Genomic DNA, 20361 nt, shown 5'->3' with positions numbered 1-20361 from the left:
GCTTGTTGATTGGATGCCTTCGCATAATCCAAAGCCTCCCAGCAGGTTAATTAGATTTTCCAAAATATATCTCCCTTTTATAAAACCCATTTGGATTTTAGTGATAATCTTAGATAGGATGTTCTCCAGCCTAGGGGCTAAGATTTTTGCAAGGATTTTGATAAGATACATTCAATAGCGTAATGAGCCTCCAGTTTATTATCAGTCTTTTGTCACCTTCTTTTGGGATCAGTTTAATCACACCTGATTAATAGTCCACAAAGGCCTGAAGAATTCCTTCTTGGTCACAGATACCTTTGCCATTGTTCAGGATCTGGTTCACTCTAACTCTAGCTTCCTTTTCCTTCAGCATGTTAAAGAAGTACTTGGACCCTCTATCACCCATGCCAACCCAATTGAGCCTGGCTCTAGTTCTGACCCCTGAATTTTTTGGTGCTGAAGTTTCCTCAGTGCATCTCTGGTTAATGAGACTTCCACAGCAAAGTTCTCATTATCCATGCACCTCTGAGCCTCTTTCTCCAATGTCAGGCACTTGTTCTGCAAAGAAAGTTCTTTCCTCCCTTCCATTGCTCTTTTTTTCCTACAGTTTGGAAAAGATACTTCCAAGATCTAATCTTAAGATTCCATGCCTGTATAGCACTGCCTCTATAATCTGAATTATTGTTGAACCAATTAATGATTTTTAAATCATAATATTAACTTTAATATAATCACAAATATCTCTTTCAAACATATTTCTAATTCATAAAAAAAGATCTCTATTGCAGCTAAAAACTTCAACAAAGGCTAACATCGAGGTGGAGTTTCTCAGCCTAGCACTCTCAGTCACAAGTGCTAGGCTCCTTGCAGCCACTTCGGCAGTAGGCGCGGTTCAGTTAGACACCATTCTACCTCACCTTTTTCTAGTAGCCTTTGAGTGGTGCAGGATGCTCAACTGATGGTGATGGTGGTTGGTGAATGCTTGATCCTTTAAAGTGGTTCCCTTGGCTGTTTACCCGACACAAAATGAAGACAAAGCGACAAAGACCAAGAGAAGGGAGGGGATAGAAACAAGGGGTGGGCCATTCTCATGCTAGACCCAACTAATGTATGTGGTAAACCAGAAGATCAAGACCCCATGCCGCCTCCTGCTGGTATTGCTCTCACCCCTTTTTGGCTTTTATTATTGTTATTGTCAGCTTCCCGGGCGCTGCCCATGTGAACATAGTCATTGAATCAGATACACTTATTCATTTAAAAAATGGATTAATAGTACAAAAAAGGAGCATTAAAAGTGCACACAGAGTAACTAGCTAATTAGACATATTAATCCAAATGGAGTTGGAAAGTGACCACTATGATCAGGATTGGACTTAATTCATAAAAGATAATGTAAGAGAAAATGCTATACTACAAAGATCTAGTAAAGAATGGCATTGACATGAGATCTCCAGATTCTGTTACTACTATAGTAAAATTCAGAAAATATGCAAAAATACAAGCATGGAACAACGGATATCCATAAAATAGTTGCTGACATAAACAATTCCATATGTAAGAATATTAGAAAAAGGGATGAAATGAAAACCCAATATTGTAAGTCAAAACTTGTGAAGAATCTTGCTCAGAAATAAAATGGGAGTCCATCAAAAAGAGCTTAACAAAAAATGCTCATGAGGGGGGCACGCAAATGTGCAGTCATAGTCTATGTGAAAATAAAGAATATATGTCCACAATGTTATTAAAACTGGTTTAAACTTTAAAACGGTGAATTAAAGTTGCAATATCATTGGGAATGGCAACATCTCTGACAACAATTTCTAATCTCATGCAATGTAATGGACAAAAGATAACATAATGATATGAGTTTAAAATATAATACCAAAGCTATGTATCAGAATGGTATGATATATTTAAATTTCAATTTTTTTTTTTGCAGAAAGGCCATTTTAGACCCAAAATGAAAGATTATGGCAACATCTCTGACAACAATTTCTAATCTCATGCAATGTAATGGACAAAAGATAACATAATGATATGAGTTCAAAATATAATACCAAAGCTATGTATCAGAATGGTATGATATATTTAAATTTCAAATTTTTTTTTTGCAGAAAGGCCATTTTAGACCCAAAATGAAAGATTAGGGCACAAGTGAAATAGAATACCAAGAACTATGAGGTAAGAAGAACAATAGACCCACTGGAGGAACAGAATCTCTACTTTTAGTATTTTACTAACTTAAGATGCCATGTATTCACCTACATAACAAATACACTCGGATCAAATTCATAAACACAATTTTTCTTATCATAATGGACATTCATGCAGATAAATGCTTAATTCAACTCTATTCGATATCATCTTTATCAGGGTTACTTGGTTGCTTACCCATTGATTTGATTAGTAGATGTGTTCCTCGCAAAAACAACTAGTATATCTGCAAAAGTACTGTTTCCTATCCAGCGTTTTTGGCCATCCAACTTCCAGCCACCTTCTACCTGTTCAAATTCACATCCTTTTGAAATAGATGGCATACATGTACTAGATTTCTGCTTCATTCTTTTGCACAGCTGATGATATATGGACTGACAAACACATTTAAAACATATGAATGCATCGTGAAAGGATAACAAGAATAGACCTTAGTTGCAGTTGTGCTCAATGAGCTTGCGTCGCTGCCATAGTTTGGTTCAGTCAAAGCCTGTAAATATGTAACAACAAGAAAACATTGTATAGGTTAATTTGTTTTAATGATGAATGTGGTGCAGTGCACATAGAAGATGGTGCAATGGTATCCACTCCCCCAAAATTCGGTACTAGAAGATATATAAATAGGTTACTTGCCAGTTTGCATCAAGTGGAACAGAAAAGAAGAACAAGGATTAACATGTCCCAATGAATGGAGCACTTACCCAGCATCAAGTGGAACAGAAAAGAAGAACAAGGATTAACATGTCCCAATGAATGGAGCACTTACCCAGCAAGATATGGTATCAAGTTGAGCTAAAGAAGGTAAGTACTTTTTCTTTTGATGCTCATTTCCACACATAGCTGTTTAAAATCAAATTTGAAGCCAAGAAAATAAGACTCAAATGGTTCAAAGAACATAAAAAGCTATATTTGGTAGAGAACTGTCCATGGTAGAAAAAATTTGAAAAGCAACAAAGAAAGCATAAATGTAAAACAGCTTACAAATTGTTAGCATTGCCAAACAAGTATGCACCATTATAAATGTAGAACAGCTAGCATCTACTCTTGCTATCTCAGCCATGGCAAGAGCACTACCAACAACAGATAGACCAGGGCAACCATATCCCTGCAAGGCAGTCCAGACATTAAGATGTGAAATTTCTGTCAGTTTGTAGGGAACAAAAGAGTGACATGTATCTTGCTCTGACCTTAATGGTACCTCCAGCCACTTTAATATTTGCGAGCTTTGGGACAACCTCAAATGGAAATTCTGCTCTCTCCCAATACTGGAAAAATAATGAACTGTTAAATTTTTATAGATGTGAAATTTAGACAAACTAGGGTTGTATAGACATGCTAATATTTCATCTTAAAACAAAACATTATAAGACTGTAACTGTATGAGAAATCTATGGTTAAAAAAATGATAAGTCTGTTCATAATCACAAACAGTAGATTTCTAACAAAACTGATTGCTCAGGCTTTACCAAAACATAAAAGAAACAATTGAATGTTTCAAGCAACTAACAAAGAAAACGAAGATCAAAGACCACTGCCATGATTGTAAGAGCGTCCAATAGACTACTTAATCCATAGATGAAGAAATCAATTTACAGAAGGCCCGTGCTATTAAAAAGTTGATACATTATTCAAATTTTCTAAAATTCAGATGCATTTTCTCATATTCCAGAGGGTTCAAGCTTCTGTTGAAAATATAAACTCCGTCGAAAGATTTTCTAGCACCCTCTCCAGTATTCATTTGGTGGACAGAATTGATGTTAATTATGGATGAAGATTTGACATATCATACTCAAGGAAAGTAACTTATCCATTGGATTGGCAAAATCAGTTATAACTGCTATAATTACTGAAGCAATGACAATTTTTTATAAATAAAATGTAAATAGTCTACAGTGAAAACCATTGGAGTCAAATTGTATAGGAGCAAATTTTTATCTTCATATGATCAGTTCTAGTATCATCAATTACAAGTCAAAAAATGATAAAACTGCACAAATATGGTGAAGAGTCCCACAAAGCGACCGCACAAATATGGTGAAGAGCCACACAAAGCGACTGTCCTTAAGCCAGTATTCCAGTAACATCAATTATTACATAGTAGAAAAAACATTCAAACTACAAAAGAAACTAACAAGACCTGATGACCGTCTGTTTCAGTCTAACTGCCATCCTGCCGATCCAGACACAAGGAATTCTATTTGTTGCGACAAATAAGAATTATAATATGGTGATATTGCAGGATTCAATTGTGTAGTTTTTGAGTCAAACTAATTGACCCAAGTTTCATGAGAATGAATGGAACATTTAGCACTCATTGCACCTAGGTGATGCTCACAGAGGTTATGCACACATCCCAGTACTTCTCCAACTCAAACATGCCTAACCATAGAGTTTTCTTCAAGTTCAATCAAACTTTAGCTTGCAACCCCATTTGCAAAACCTTCAGCATGTGTTGTGCCTTATGATCAATTCATTGTAGAGCCTTCTAGCTCATCAATTGACTCATAATTTGGTTAACGAAAGATTGCAGGTGAATCTTAGTCTTCCACGTTGAATAAAAAATTTAACATTATTCCATACATTCTTACTAGGAGTGCTCAAACTAGCAGTCACTTTCTTTACTGGAGTTTTTTTCCCCTTCAACAAAAAATGACATTACCATGAATTCAAATATTTATCTGGAGATATTGAATCTTGATAGCAATATCATTATTTGATTTACTGTGGAAAATATCTCCTACTTAACAATTATAAAATGGTCAAAAAATATTTGAGGCAAATCTTATTCTTTCTTGCTGAATATAGAACTTAAGATTATTCCACACATTCTTACTACTAGTGTTTGACCTAGCAGACACTACCTTCACTAAAACATTTTCCCCTCAACAAAAAATGATATAAAACTAAATTCAAATATTTATCTGGAGCTATTCATTACGTTCGAAAAATATAGTTAGACTTAGCATAGCATTAATTCTATGCAATTATGTGTTTGTCAGAGTAATATGACCATAAAACATAAAGTGTGCAAGAATTTTGAGGCAGAAACTGGAGTGCTTGCACATGAAACCAATGTAAGTTCGCAGCATGACCTTGTAAAATGCTTATGGCATCTCAAACGAAATTGCTATATAAATGGGCATTGAAGTCTGATATCATAAAGGGGACTGAAATTATTGAGAAGAGAAAGTGAATTCCTAAAACATACCTTTGCAATTATAGGAGCAATTTCAGCTTCAACAACTTCCCTAACTTTGTTACGAATAGCCTTCTCTTCATGAGTTAAAAGATCATCCAACTGATAATAATCAGATACTACAAAACGTAAAGGACAACAAAAGGAATATGAGTAATTAGGTGTCTAATACTTGAAACAAAGATAAAATACCAAAATTAAGCTTACATTTTAGAATTGCAAATTAATAAATGCTTGTGTTTCTCTCATGAAGAAGTGTGATGCAATTTCCGTGTGCATTAAATTCTATGAGATCTTATCCAGCAAACTGTATCTAAATAATATATACGATTGAATGCAATGAGAAAAAAATTAGTGAGCTAGTCTATGGTCTCGTAAAAATGGCAGAAAGTCTAATATCTGATATTTTGAAAATCTATCTTATTCAATAAAAAGGATATTCTCTGACCCAATTCTCTTCAATTCTTTCACACAAACAATATATTATCCTCAAAAATACCCTCATGCCCAATACTTTTCACCAACCAATGGTGTATACTCCAAATTACTCAAAATATCCTATTTTCCAATTAATCATTTTAATCTAGGCATCATATTACACATACAAGTGTTCCTCAACAAACAACTTGTAAATAACAGCACCTCCAAAATATGCAAAGATCTGTAAGAAAAACCAACTGATCAGAAAATTGATCTGAATCATAAACAAAAATAGGAATGCATAAGATAACCATAAAATTTTCATGTGAAGTCACATTGGCAATGAATATTGAGAGAGCACAATGGACATCTTCAATCAATCGTAAATGTCCTCGCCAAAATTCAGCTCAGCATTTTTTCAATTGGTCAATTCCAGTAGCAGGGTGACTGACAACTTAGATTCCACAATTAATGGCCTTTTTTAACTCTCAAGTTTACCCAGGACTTGCACCTGGCCTCAACCAGTAGGGTACACACTGCCTAGTGAGTTGGATGTATCACTTACTTCATTTCAACACTTTATCATGGCTCCCACATTGTTTTAGTTGAAATTCCTCTTTCAATGTCCCATGCATTTACAAGTTGTGATCATCTCATTCAACTCATAGTATCACCCATTATTTCCTTGAAATGTGCGGGGGACCAGCCCAGGTATTGAGATGCATTTTTAGTATTTTACTATATCTTGGTCATAAAATGCCGAGTTTGGCTGAAACTTGATATCCACAATCCTTACACAGTACCCAAAGTATCTGCAAGTTTCAAGTAAAAAATCATCCATTTGACCCCCAAGCTCCCCACCCTAAATACAAAAAAAAAATACATTCTAGAATACTATGTTTTAAATGTACCTTGACTATTTAATGTTTAAACACTGAGTTTCTGGGGTCTCCTGATTCGTGACTCATACCTATTCTAGGAACATTCTAGCTTGGGTGTGTTGATGTTTAAAGATTGTATTCTGCAAATGTACTACATTGCCATTGTTATATGTGTGTTCCAAATGCAGATTTGAATCTCATATAAATATGAGAGGAGACATGTCTCTATGGTTTAATCATCATTTAATTATTAATAATTTATTTACAAAAATAATATGTATAACAATATATATATATAATTTAACATGGATAAGTATATATAGGAAATGATGATTTACCAATAACAATAATGTATTTTAGATCGAATCAATCCGACTGAAGCTACAACCTTAACACTCCCTCTTAGCTAGGGAGGATTTGTAGAGCATATTATGCTCTCAAGTATATGAAGAGATATCATCTCAATATGACATTCCTAGAATGGCATATTTAAGGATATCAACATAAATCCATCAACTCAGATGTTATCTTTCAATATAATCTGAAGTATGATTCAACAAGAAATATCAATCATATGATATTCATCATACGTATATTCTTTTGGTGTGTGCACTGGCATCAAATCCTTGACACCTACCAAAAGAATATGTTATATCCTAGAAGGATATGAGTTATTTGATTTCCGACACTCTGGGACAACAACTTAACAAGAAATCACAGTGTCATGGTCTCTATCATGACAAGTATCATGATCTCTGGCACTTTGGGACAACAACTTAATGAAGTCTGATCATGATAGGTTCATTATCATGACTTTTCCAGCACTCTGAGACAACAACTTAATGAAGTTTGTCATGATAACAGATCTACCATTTATAAGATCATCACCTTACAATGCTTACTTTCTGTTTATATATGTCAATGAAAGATTGTCACCTTCCATTACATATCATATGCGAAATAGTAACTGTTGTCACAAAAGTTTGCACTCTTGCCTGAAGTTTAACCTAAAGGCAACTTTGTGAAACATGGAAGCAATCTCCAAGTTGTGGGACTTAAACAATGAGAATGAGTCTCCGGACAACAACTTAACAAGAAATCATAGTGTCATGGTCTTTATCATGACAAGTATCATGATCTCTAGCACTTTGGGACAACAACTTAATGAAGTCTGATCATGATAGGTTCGTTATCATGACTTCCAGCACTCTGGGACAACAACTTAATGAAGTTTGTCATGATCACAAGTCTACCATTTATAAGATCGCCACCTTGCAATGGTTACTTTGTGTTTATATATGTCAATGAAAGATCGTCACCTTTCATTACATATCATATGCGAAATAGTAACTGTTATCACAAAAGTTTGCACCCTTGCCTGAAGTTTGACCTAAAGGCAACCTTGTGAAACATGGAAACAATCTCCAAGTTGTGGGACTTGAACAATGAGATTGAGTATCCAAAGAAGGTTGGCTTCCTCACTATCAGGATGCACCTAACTACTTCTTGAAGGAAAAGGGAGAAAGAAATGCATGAAATCAAACTAGCTAGCCTAATCTAGAGGGGTGATACACCAAATAATATGTTCAGTCTTATCTCTGCCTAGAACTACATTGTTCATTAATATAATCCCAAAGTACATAGATTCAATCTTTGCTTTAACTCAACAATCATTTACAGATCACAAACCAATGGAATGTTATAAGGAAGGAACTTCACTCTATATCTTTCAAAGGCAAAATAGATACAGCATACAACTTGAAGAATGAAAGCAATACGTTAACAAAAGGCAAGAAGGTTTTGCACATGTATTAATGGAAGAAAGAGGTACAACAGAGAAATATATTCACTTAGAGGCAAAGGGAATTACAGTAGCAGAGTATGCAATACAACTGATATAGAATTAGAGAAGAGATTGACAGTCTTTGGCATGCCCAGTGGGACAGATTCAGATTCATAAGTCCGCTGGTTAGCCAATTTGAAGATCCATTCATTGAGAAATTGGGTGTTTTCTTAGTGGCATCAGCCTTTGGAGGCATTCATTTAACACCATGGTGACTCTATGTATCTACCGGTTTCAACAGACCAAGTGTTGGTATGTTTCTAATTTTTTATGATTCTTCAGGATTTCTATGAAGGTGTTTGCTTAAATGCTTTATCATGGATCCCCTTCATAAAGATTCCTCCCATTTTCCCCCTTATGATCACCAGGAGACCAGTTTTACCCCAAACCTCCATCATGTCATCTTTGGCCATGAATGTGTTAAAATTTACCTCACCAAGTACATTTCAGTCCAAGAGTTCCACGAGCAGCAAGAGAAGATGGTCGAATCAGACCTCAATTCGAAGCTTTTTGAGCTTCAAGACCATTCAGATAGTTTGGGATCCGGGTTTGCTATACTTTCCAAATTTTTGAACTATGTTGAAAATCCATACCCAGATACAAATTATGGGAGCTTTTCCTATGTTAGGCTCCTTACGACTTCTTGGCTTATGGAGTTGCATAATGAGGAGGAGATGTGGGAGAATGATCCTTGTGTTCGCACCATGGTATTGGAGGCATTTGATATTTTGAATGAGACTCTGGAGACTCTCCTCCATTTGCAGTAGGAGGAAGAATTAAGACAGAAGAAGTTTGAGGAGGCAAAGCTCAAACTTGCCCAAATGCAAGAAGCTGAAGTAAAAGAGCCCCCAAGGCAGAGGTTTGCTAGCTTCAGACAAGGCAGCCCTCCTCATATTTCTATTTCAAGCTACCCTAAACCTTAGCCTATAGTCCAAACACCTCCATATGTCAATGATGGTGAGCTCCAAAATGACTACTGTCCCTTCTTTGTTGTTCATAAAGAAGTGGATATATCTTTGCCCACATTAGAGACAGCAAATGAGCAGCCACCAATTGAAGGACATGTGTTGCAACAGGAGGTTGAGGAAGAAGAACATCAGGAGGAAATCCTTGTTCTTGAGGAGGAACACATTATGTGCATGAGGCTGCTCCCCAACCCGCATGCAATATCACAACAAAGAAGACCATCCCAAAAGAAGAGTTTCTTTCTTCTTCAAGCCATCATAGAGATTGTTGCGACATGGGGACATCACAGTGCATGGGGGAGATTGATTTCTATGAGCTTGAGGCCTCATGCCTAGTTAACAAGTCATTTCCCCCATATGAGGAACATTTGTTGCAACAGACAGCCCTTCATGATATGGAGGATGGAAAGGAGGATAGCTCTATCCTTGAGAAGGAATATGCTGACATGCATGAGGTTGCCCCTCAACCTATGCATGTTATTGCAACTATAATAGAGGAGATCGATGATGAGGATAATCTTTTGTACGAGTTTAATGCTATCTGCTCTTTCATACATGTCGAATCATCATCTCCTATACATGAAGAGCATGTTCTTCAACAGTAACAAGAGGAGAATGCATTACCAGCCATACCATCAGAGCTAGCCCCTACTAGCCAAGAGGATTCAAAGGTTGCAAAGCACAATCAAGTGGTCAAGGATGATTCCTTTGACCTTGCCCTATCAGGCACCTAACTCTGCAACAAAACACCAAGTTGCCCCCATTCATGCTTAACTCAGAGTGTGAAGAAGATTTTCACCAAAAAAAGCAAGTTGATCTTGCTCAAGACCAAGGTGTCCCAGTGTTGGAAAGCTTCATCATTTTCAGCATTGGGAAGGTGCTTCAAGATGCAGCAGCATGCTTGTCATGCTTGCTGCTATTCTCAGTTGCCCACATGCATGAAAGAAGAAATCAGCGGGTGAGGAAGGGCAACTACTTCAACAAACCAGTTAATGGGTTTGTCTGACCTTCCATCTCTGTAAATTTTAGTAAATAGTAGATTAGGGGTTTTTAGTTTTGAATAAGTGTGCGAGCACAGGCTATTTCTCTATGAAATAGCAAGGTTTTGAGGTTTTTGCAGTTGCAGAGGTTATAGCTTTTGTTTCAGTATAGGTCTCATTTTTTGTAACTATAGCCCAATGGATTGCTAAGGCCATTGATCCTATGCTTAATAGGCAAGCATCCCCTATGAGTCGCCAAAAATGTTAGCCATTTTTAGCCCCCCCTTTATTTCCTTGTCGCCATCATTAAAATCCAATCAAAGATATCTATTCATGGCATCAAGTTTGCATAGTGTGCCAAGCATGTGGCTAAAACCTAACTAAAACCCTAGTTATCCCCTTCAATGATATAATTTTGCATTACCTTTTTGAAGGGTCAGATTACCCATGCGTCACTTTAGTTGGGTCCCCTTGTTAGGTTCATTCACTTTAGTGTTGACCCCACACCCTATTCATTAAATCACGTGTCTACCCTTATATTTTCCCTAAGTCCATTTTCAGTGGGACTAGGTGGTGGTGACGTAGCATTGGACAGGAGTCAACATTCCAGAAGGTCTTGATGGATTGAAAGAAGAAAAGCTTCAAAGGCCCGCAATCAATCATGGTCGTCTGGAAGCAGATCAACGCTCGTCGTATTCTTGCTTTCTGAAGTTGCATAAGATTAGCCAAAGCGAGAAAGCGACAAAGTGACACATGTCCTATTTGCCATATCAAATTTTGAACCATCTCATTATTGCAAGTAGTCAGATAAACTCCAGATTCTAAGTTGCAAAAGACAACGGCAGTTAAGTAAAATGGTTTCGCATTGTCGCATGCAGTTAAGATTAACCTGCAATTAAGGTGGCGTAGCAACGAAAGCATGTAGTCGCAGCTTCGCAACGTTAAGTGTTGAATTAAAGATTCAAGTTGCAAGGTTCTGATGGTACGAAACAGTTGACCTAAAAGGGTTATCACAACATCGCAGGTGAAAAAGCATTGAAGATATAAAAGGTTGCGAGGCTGCGATAAATGAGAAAACAGTCAAGTTGGCAATCATCACAGCATCGCACGGTTAAGCCAAGAGCAACCTTTTCTTGGTTGCGAAGTTGCAAAGAGCATCTGACGATCAAAGGAAATGATCATTGCACCATCGCAAAGGTCTAATATGAGTTGAAAGCTTAAGCTGCGAGGGTGCGAAAAGTAACCAGGATAGTTAAGGCCTATGCAGTCACAACCTCGCATGGAGTTAATGCTAACCTGTAGTTTAAGAAGCGAAGTAGCAGAATGCTTTGATCGCATCTTCGCGGGGCTAAAACTGAGGTTAAGATTTGAGGTTGCAAAACTGCAAACAAAGGGAATGAAACAATTGAGTTAAGGTCTAATTGCATCTTCGCAAGGTTTCACCTGCGGTTAAAGTTCTTGGTTGCAAAGCCACAAAACAATGATGGCAGTCATGCAAGACAGTGTTCGCAATGTTGCACGGTTAAAGCATGTTTTGTGTTTGGCGATTGCAAAGGGGCAACAAAGGTAAAGATAAAGGCATTGCAGGTAAAAAAATGCTAGGTTCTAAACCATTGCGAGGGTGCGAGCAATCAGTTTAATGGTCACCGTAGGGTCACAGAGGTTAGTGATCTAAAGTGATAGACAATTGCGAAACAGCAATAAGGCTTAGAATGAACAGGCAACAATTTCGCAATTCCATGCAATCAATGAAGAAATAGGGTTGCGAAGCAGCGACAAAGAGGAAGCACATCATCGCAGGCTTGACGTGGCAGTTAGAGAAAACAAGATGATATGGCGGAATGCTTCAAAGATATAAGGCCACGTGGCGAGGTGGACTATTGAATTCAATTGACTTGATGACACAATTGACCTGGTGCTATTGTAAGACACTATCAAGGTGGCTCACTAATGGCGAACAAATCCTTTGATCGCCTACAACCACCCGTCGATGTTCTCAAGGCCTGATAAATGCAAAAGACATTCCTCCGCCGCCATGGTAATCCATCTACTGGTCAAAGCAGTTATGGCCGCCGTTTCTGTCTTTTCAGGGCCCGAGTTGCACATGAAGATCAGTTTTTTCAGCGTTGGGATGTGCATATGATCAAATCTTTCTCTGATCAGTAGTTATTGTTCTCTGCAACTTGAACTCAATGGTTGAGTTTAAGGGTTTCAGCGAGATATTTGAGTTCTGCCTGAACTCTATAAAAGGCAGTTGTAAATATGTTTGAGGGGTTCTTCTCTGTTCTGTTATGTGTACTTGCAGCAGCCCTGTGCTTTATAACTGTATTCCTTGCCTTCCATTAATGAAATAGCTGATTTCTTACCTCTTCTTGCCATTCATTAGTCTGTGCATATATCTTGCCTCTCCTTGAATGTTTCTTTTATGTTTCTTCTGATTCTACATGTTGTGTTTAATCTATTGATAAGGGTTGTATTGTGAAGATTTCTTCCTTTCAATGTTTTAATTAGTTTTTGATCTTCATGTATTTTTTGGGAGTAGAATAGAGTTAGGACCTGTGTATTTGGGCTTTTCATTGATGTATTGTGCATATAAGGGCAGAGTTGTAACCATTTCAATTAGGTGCATCACCCCCTTTCGCTTTCAACAATTTACTTTCCTACATCTCCTTCTCCCTTTCCCCCTCAAGCAGTAGTTAGGTGCATCTTGATTGAAAAGAAGTCGGCCTTCTCCGAAGACTCAATCTCACAGTTCAAGTCCCACAGCTTAGAGATTGTTTCCATGTTTCACAAGGTTTCCTTTAGGTCAAACTTCAGGCAAGGGTGCAAAATTTTGTGACAACAGTAACCACCATGAACCAAGTCAGAGGGTGGTGCAAGGGCTTTCACGTCAATTCTCTCTCATAGAGAAGAATGCATTACAAGGAATTTCACTTCAAACTTTTCCCTTATAGAGAAGAGTTCACACTTCAAATTTCTCCCTCTAAACAACAATCCTCTAAGCTCCTGCATTGCCTTTGAAGAAGTGTCATACTCCCTCTTAATGTAGAAGAATACTCATAATCTCAATCATCAAGAATATTCGCTTCAAGAGCCTCACTTTATCCAGTATGGTCATCAAATGACTACTGAATTTTAGATCACAACTTCTTTCGAGCTATTGTCACAAATTTGAGTCTGCACAATATTTTGGTAGAATATGTAAAGTACTAGCCTTCATTTCCTGCAAGAACATCCTCAAACATAAAAGAAAATATCAAGGCAAATAGCTCTTAATAGTATATATAGAAACACAAATAGATAAATGTAATACTCAAAAGATAAAATATACTTATCTACACATAGATGAAACATCTCCCCTCTAAAGATGGTTCAAGTGGAAATGGAACATTGTTTATCATTTTCCCTCCCCATGAGTTGAAGTTCCCACTCTAGATTTCCATGTGGCTATAAGAATTTTTTGGATCGTCTCTTGATTAATTTAACTTTGCACAAGTCTTTGCAACAACTACACCATTTTGTCAAAGTAGGGATTTGTTAATTCTTATTATTTCCAATGCCTTGTTTCAACATACATCCTTTTCATATGTTCTCTTGTAACTATGTACTTCATATAGTTCATATTCTAATTATTTTATATCCCACACGCTTCTTTAGATACCCTTTTTTCTTATTTCATATTCCCTATGCCCAACAGAGATCACCAAGTGCAAGCCAAAGTAGAGTGAAGTTGTATCAAGACTAGTAATGCCCCCGGATAACATGTCGCAAGTTTGAATTATGACTCACCTTGGATGATGATCTACGCAAATGAGCAGGAGCTTTACAACTCAATAAGCCTAGGTGAGCTTTCTACGAATTTGCAATCTTTCTCCATTTTGTACAGTCTGCTTCAAACTCACATGTCTGATCCTGTAGCATTTACTTCTGTTCATCTACAAATTTATGGAAAAGATAAAAACCCTTGAAAATATTGTCGATGAGATCTCTTGGACCAGGCAAATTCTATGCTTAGAACTCCAATCAAATCTTTTATGTGATCTTAGAGTACAAAATCAAGAACATGGGAAATTTCCTATGTCACAAGGTTCGCCGGACTTCTAGCATGGAGTTCGAAATTCGGTGAACAATTTAAAAAGCTAGAAAATTCGAAAAAATGTGTGTCAAATTCGCATAGCAGTCCGCCACTTTCTTTTGTTAAGCAATTTTTAAGTATTTACGTTGAGGTTTTTGATCCACTGGTTTCAGTAGTGCGTGAATCTGCAAATCTAGACAAGTCCAAAAGGAGGGTTGGTTCAACAGCGAAATCTAGACATGGGCATCCCGACGGTTCTCACCAGCCATTCGATTTTCTTTACCACTAGCATCTGCCAAACCTATCCCCGCAAAGGCTTAAAGGCTTAATATCATTTGCCTACAAAGCTCATCCCGTAAGGCATTTGCATCTTTGCGCACCCACCACTGGGCCTTTCCGTTTCAATCGAACCATTTTTTTCAAGTTTTTTTCTCAGAAATTTTATCACGATCGAGAAGTATGTAGTTTTTTAAAGTTTTGAAGGATGTTTATTTTCTAATTTTTGTAATAGAGTTTTAAAAAAACCAAATATTACTATTATTAAATTTTATTTGTTTTTACTAAAACTTAGCATTTACACTTCAATAACTTTCTTATTAATACTTTTTATTTCTTTTCAATAAAAATATTTGATATTCAAGATGTAATATTTTAGTATATTTATTTAGATAGTAAATAAAGAATATATTAGATTAAAAAATATAAATTTTTAATTAATATTTTTTTACTTATAAAAGTTAGAAAATTATTACAATTCATTTTAATTTAATAAATGTTATTAATACTTATAGTATTTATAAATTTTATGTTTCTTTATATAAAGTTTTTTTCTATGGTTTATATTTTATAAACGTTAAACTATTTTTATATTTTATAGATATTATTTATATTTTAAAATATTAAATTTATATAGGGCGAATTTAATGTCGAATTTTTCACTCTATCGAACTTCATCGGAATTTTATAGTTGGCGAACTTGATTTCAAACTCGAACCTTGTGACTTAGGAAATTTCCAATGAGGAATTCTTGGGTATATTACTGCAAGTTAATACAAAAAAAATCAATTACTCAAACAAATCTAGCATGCGTAAAAAAAACAAACGATCTGGACATAAATGGGTTCCAGTTGTTGTGAAAAACATTCATACAAAATGTACAATTACTGAGATAAGAATACTTTTCTATCACACGTTATTCGACACTTTACTTGTGTATAATTGAATACATATGCCTACGCTCTGTCCTTTACAATGCAGAGTAATTTGATGAACCAAAGGTTGCTGAGTTTCACAACCAAAACAACCATGCTTGTTTCGAGTGCGACTATTCACCATAACAAACCCTTTCAAAATCTTGATGCAATTAATTGGTCCACAATCTCATTTATCTTGTATAGATATCAATTATTTATTAGATAGTGTTATGCAACCTCCTGAATAATTTCTATGATGATTGTCATCTTCACTTCATGTAGAAATAATAGTTGAATATACAAGTCTATGTCACAACACATAACATAATCGATAGTGCATAATATTCACTTGTCATGCTAGTTGTATATTGTATATATTGATCAGGATTTAGTGCGAACTTCCTCAAAATAGAGTATTATTACTTGTTGTCTTCCTTGAGGCTTCGTCACTAAGATAAGATCTATGATTCAAGACCACTTTATTTGATTCTTCTTGCCTCTTTCAATTTTAACTCTCCTTCAACGTTACCTATCAAAAATAGATTATATTTGTTTGCAAGTTATTATTGTTCTTCCTCCAATAATCTTTTGTACTCTTCTTTGTTACATTTGCAGTTGGCTTTGATACTATGTTGATGCTTAAAGAAAGTATTCTGGAAATGTACTAACATTGTCATTGTTATAGGTGTTCTAAATGCAGATTTGAATCTCATATAAATATGAGAGGAGACATGTCTCTATGGTTTAATTATCATTTAATTAATAATAATATATTAACAAAAATAATATGTATAACAATATATATTATATACTATAATATATATACAATAATATATATTATTTAATATGGATAAGAATATATAGGAAATGATGATTTACCAATAACAATAATGTATTTCAAATCGAATCAATCTGACTAAAGCTACAACCTTAACAAGGTAGGCATGCAGGAGCGCTCTGGAATTCCCAGGGAGCATTCCAAATGACACAAATTCCCTATGGATACGTGGGTGTGTACAAATAGGGAAATCAAGGCATATATATTATAGTATATAATATATATTATTTAACATGGATAAGTATATATAGGAAATGATGAGTTACCAATAACAATAATGTATTTCAGATCGAATCAATCTGACTAAAGCTACAATCTTAACAAGGTAGGCATGCAGGAGCACTCTGTAATTCCTAGGGAGCATTCCAAATGACACAAATTCCCTATGGATACGTTGGTGTAAACCAATAGTGAAATCAGTGCATGTGGGGCATTCCTAGGCTCTCCCACACACTCCCAAAGGCACTCAGTGCCAAATACAAGAAAAAATAATTTTTTAAACATCCAAAGAGGTGCTAAAAATCTTAAAACAATCCTAAAATCCCAATTTATCCCACATCAAATATCAATTTGCTCTCTTCACACATTTCTCTCTCATTTATGCATTTTGAAAGTCAGTTGGCGTTTTCGAAGGAGGTCACTCATAGAATTTCAAATGAGTATGCACTGTTGGAAATATAAGGTAGGCTAGGTTACTGAGAGGGGAGGGATGAATCAAGAACCAATAAAACTTTATCTTATTTCACCACTTAATCCTTCATATAATATTTTGATCTAATTGCATGCATGGAAGAATGAAAGCAATAAAACATTCATAACACTTTGACATAAGATGTGGTGACCCCAGAAACCTTCCAAATAGAAAGTAAAATTGGGGTGTTGATGATACCCACAAGCTTTAGTACTGCAGTATAAAGTTAACCTATTAAGGCTTACAATTGACCACTTATGGTGATCTGCCTTGTTAGGAGCAATAAGGACTATGAGGTTCACCTTGTTAAAGGATTTACAGATATACAATGAAGTATGCACTCGGTTAGGAGATTTAGAAAAGACAATTAAGTCTACCCTATTAAAAGATTTGACTGATGCACTTGTTAGGATGAACCAGTGGCTGATCTCTGATCTGCAACTCTAATTTGCTGGTTGAGATTCCTTGTATTGCAATGATCGCCTGACTGTGATAGATAAATCTCTGTTGTCACTTATACTGCTTGTAGCCTTCTTCAATTCAAGCTCATCACAATCTTCCTCTTTTTATAACATATTTGGACATGATAGAATGCATTACATATATACCAATCCAAATAACAACTTACAGAAGTCGGCTACAATACCAATTTCATCATAATTCACAAAGTCGGCCCAACTGCTGTAACTCGGGTTCAGAAGACAAGCTCGGTGATGTTTTGATACACGGCAAACACTGTAAACGCTTGGCAATCTTTGGCACTCGGTTGAACTTGAAGCTCGGTCCATACTAATCACTTCTAAGTAGCTTGAACTCGGTTAGCACTGTGTGACTCGGTGAACACTGAGAAACTTGGTAGCTTCTAAATTACTCAATTGACACTACATGACTCAGTCAACGCTAGATTCACATCGTTAACCTTGTGAGCTCGATAGATATAGTAGAACTTGGTTAACATACCAGAGCTCGATTAACACTATATCTTCTTCACTTCTATTGAATAGCTCGATAGCCTCTACTAGGCTCGGTTTGTACAGTACATAGTCTTTGAAGCTTGGTAAACACTGTGAACTGACACAAGTGCTCGATAGACACTGCATTCCGAATACTTGGCTCGAGAGCATCTAAAATAGTTGGTTAACACTGCTGAGTGAATGATAAGCTCAATAGCAATGTAACCATTTGACTAAGTGTTGAGTCACTAATAGACAAATTGACCTTAATGTTAACACCAAGTAGATATGATCATCTAAGGTAAGCATTTTACACAAAACTTTGGTCATTGAATGAAAATTTTCAAGTTTTTTAAAATCTCTTTAGAAAAAAGGAAATAAGTTTTACAATATTGTTTTTGTTTTTGGTGTTCATTTTGAACTTTTGTTCATTAATACATATCATAGGATTGCATTTTATTTTATAATTTAAAATTATATAATTTCTTATAAAAGCAAAATCAAATTGCAAGAATGGCCAATAGTTCAAGTCTAGTGGGTATTGATGCAAATGAAAAAGATATTAAAATTGACAAAGCATTTCCTTTTCGGAAATACACTATGATGCTTGAACAACTTCTACGAGGTAGGACACTCGTTTGGAATTGTAATGAGTGTGGAGTCCAATTTTAGAGATCGTATAAGTAAAGTGAGAAATCACTTTTGTTCCATAAGTTTGAAAGGGAATAGAGTATGTGAAGGGCCTCAACCAAAAAGTTGATGCCATACATGGGAGAACAAGAAGATGATGTTGTGACTAAAAGAGCAAAACTAATATCTCAAAGAAAACATAATGAATTACCTAAAGGTTCAATGATGGCATCCCAACCCTTTCTTGGAGACACCATCTATCCAAGCAGAAAATCCCACACTTCTTGCAAAAGAGGCCCATAGGACAAGGCATTTCAAACTAGAGCAAAACTACAAAAACAGTTGCACATTGCATTTAAGTTGATGTTCTTCCTTTCAACTTGGTCAAATCATCCTATTCATACAAAATGATGGTTGCAATCAATAGTGCACCTTTCAATTTCATAGATCCTATTTATGAAAAGATGTGCACTACCTTATTGGCAAGAGATTTTTTTTCAGGATACATCACTCAAACCAATAAAGGATTCTTGGATGGAAAGTGCAAAAACCATCCTTGCAGTGTCCCCCGAGGGCGGCAAAGTTTTTGATGAAATTTAAAGAGAAGCAAATCAAATATGCGAAATTCAATTCTAAAATCCTTATTGAATCCATAAAAATGGTGGATCCTAAAAATGTTGTACAAACCAATACAAACTATGCAAAAAAAAATTGGGCTATAAGTGCTTTGATTGAGGAAAGATATGAACACCATGCACCATACACTATAAACTTAGTTATGCAGTTGGCACTCAAATAGAGAGAGAGAGAGAGAGAGAGAGAGAGAGTGTAATATACCAAGAGGGAGAGGAGATCCAAATGTTTGTGACAAACCACCATATAAAACAAGACATTTCCAAGACTTCCTCGAATTAAAAATTGTTGAAGGTAAATTTAATTCAATTATTTAATTTATTTTTTAAATTTTATTTTAGACGTGTTTAATAGGTATATAATATATTGTAATGTATTATTACCATATTATTTACATGATCTTAGGTTGTTGGGACCTGACTGGCATCACACAATTGCATTGTAAAGGTGTGAGGCATTAGCGGTTATTAGCAACCAATGTATTTAGAAGCAATCAACTTCAAAGAGGGCTACGAAGGTCAAGTCATTGATCCTGAATAACGACTGGTGGGATCATGTTGATGTAGATCAGGTTTGCTGATGTAGATCAGCCATGTTTGGAGGAAATATATGATATCATTGATTCCATGATAGAAAAATGAAGGTCATGATGGCACAAAAGAAGAATGAACTCGAAGAAACATTTTTCCTAAGGTGCAAAAAAAATCATTTATTGTCGCTCAAACAAAATGAACATGTCATTCCACCTCCTTGCATAAGCATCATCTCCCAATACTATAGCTCACAAACAATTGCTTAGCCAAGGAGAACTCCGCCATATAGAGATAGTCAAGTTATAGGGTACAAGCAGGCATTCACAACACGATCCAA

General features: G+C 35.9%; 1 protein-coding gene across 1 annotated transcript in view; it reads right to left on the bottom strand.

The window, feature by feature from the left end:
• The window catches only part of LOC149537416 (acyl-coenzyme A oxidase 4, peroxisomal-like), a 52810-nt gene that overhangs the window by 12779 nt on the left and 19670 nt on the right, over nucleotides 1-20361 (bottom strand). Inside the window, exons 2-7 of the mRNA XM_089802909.1 lie at nucleotides 5402-5508; nucleotides 3381-3458; nucleotides 3175-3298; nucleotides 2960-3033; nucleotides 2624-2683; nucleotides 2371-2480 (exon numbers count right to left, since the gene is read on the bottom strand). Of these exons, the coding sequence (XP_089659035.1) occupies nucleotides 2371-2480; nucleotides 2624-2683; nucleotides 2960-3033; nucleotides 3175-3298; nucleotides 3381-3458; nucleotides 5402-5508 (553 nt within the window). The remainder of the gene's footprint in view (nucleotides 1-2370; nucleotides 2481-2623; nucleotides 2684-2959; nucleotides 3034-3174; nucleotides 3299-3380; nucleotides 3459-5401; nucleotides 5509-20361) is intronic.

The sequence above is a fragment of the Cupressus sempervirens genome, chromosome 9 (genome assembly GCF_028749045.1).
Source record: "Cupressus sempervirens isolate cs-2001-9-10 chromosome 9, ASM2874904v1, whole genome shotgun sequence".
Classification (NCBI taxonomy): Eukaryota; Viridiplantae; Streptophyta; class Pinopsida; order Cupressales; family Cupressaceae; genus Cupressus; species Cupressus sempervirens.
The sequence above is the reverse complement of the archived record's forward strand: the minus strand, read 5'-3'. Positions and strand labels throughout refer to the sequence as shown.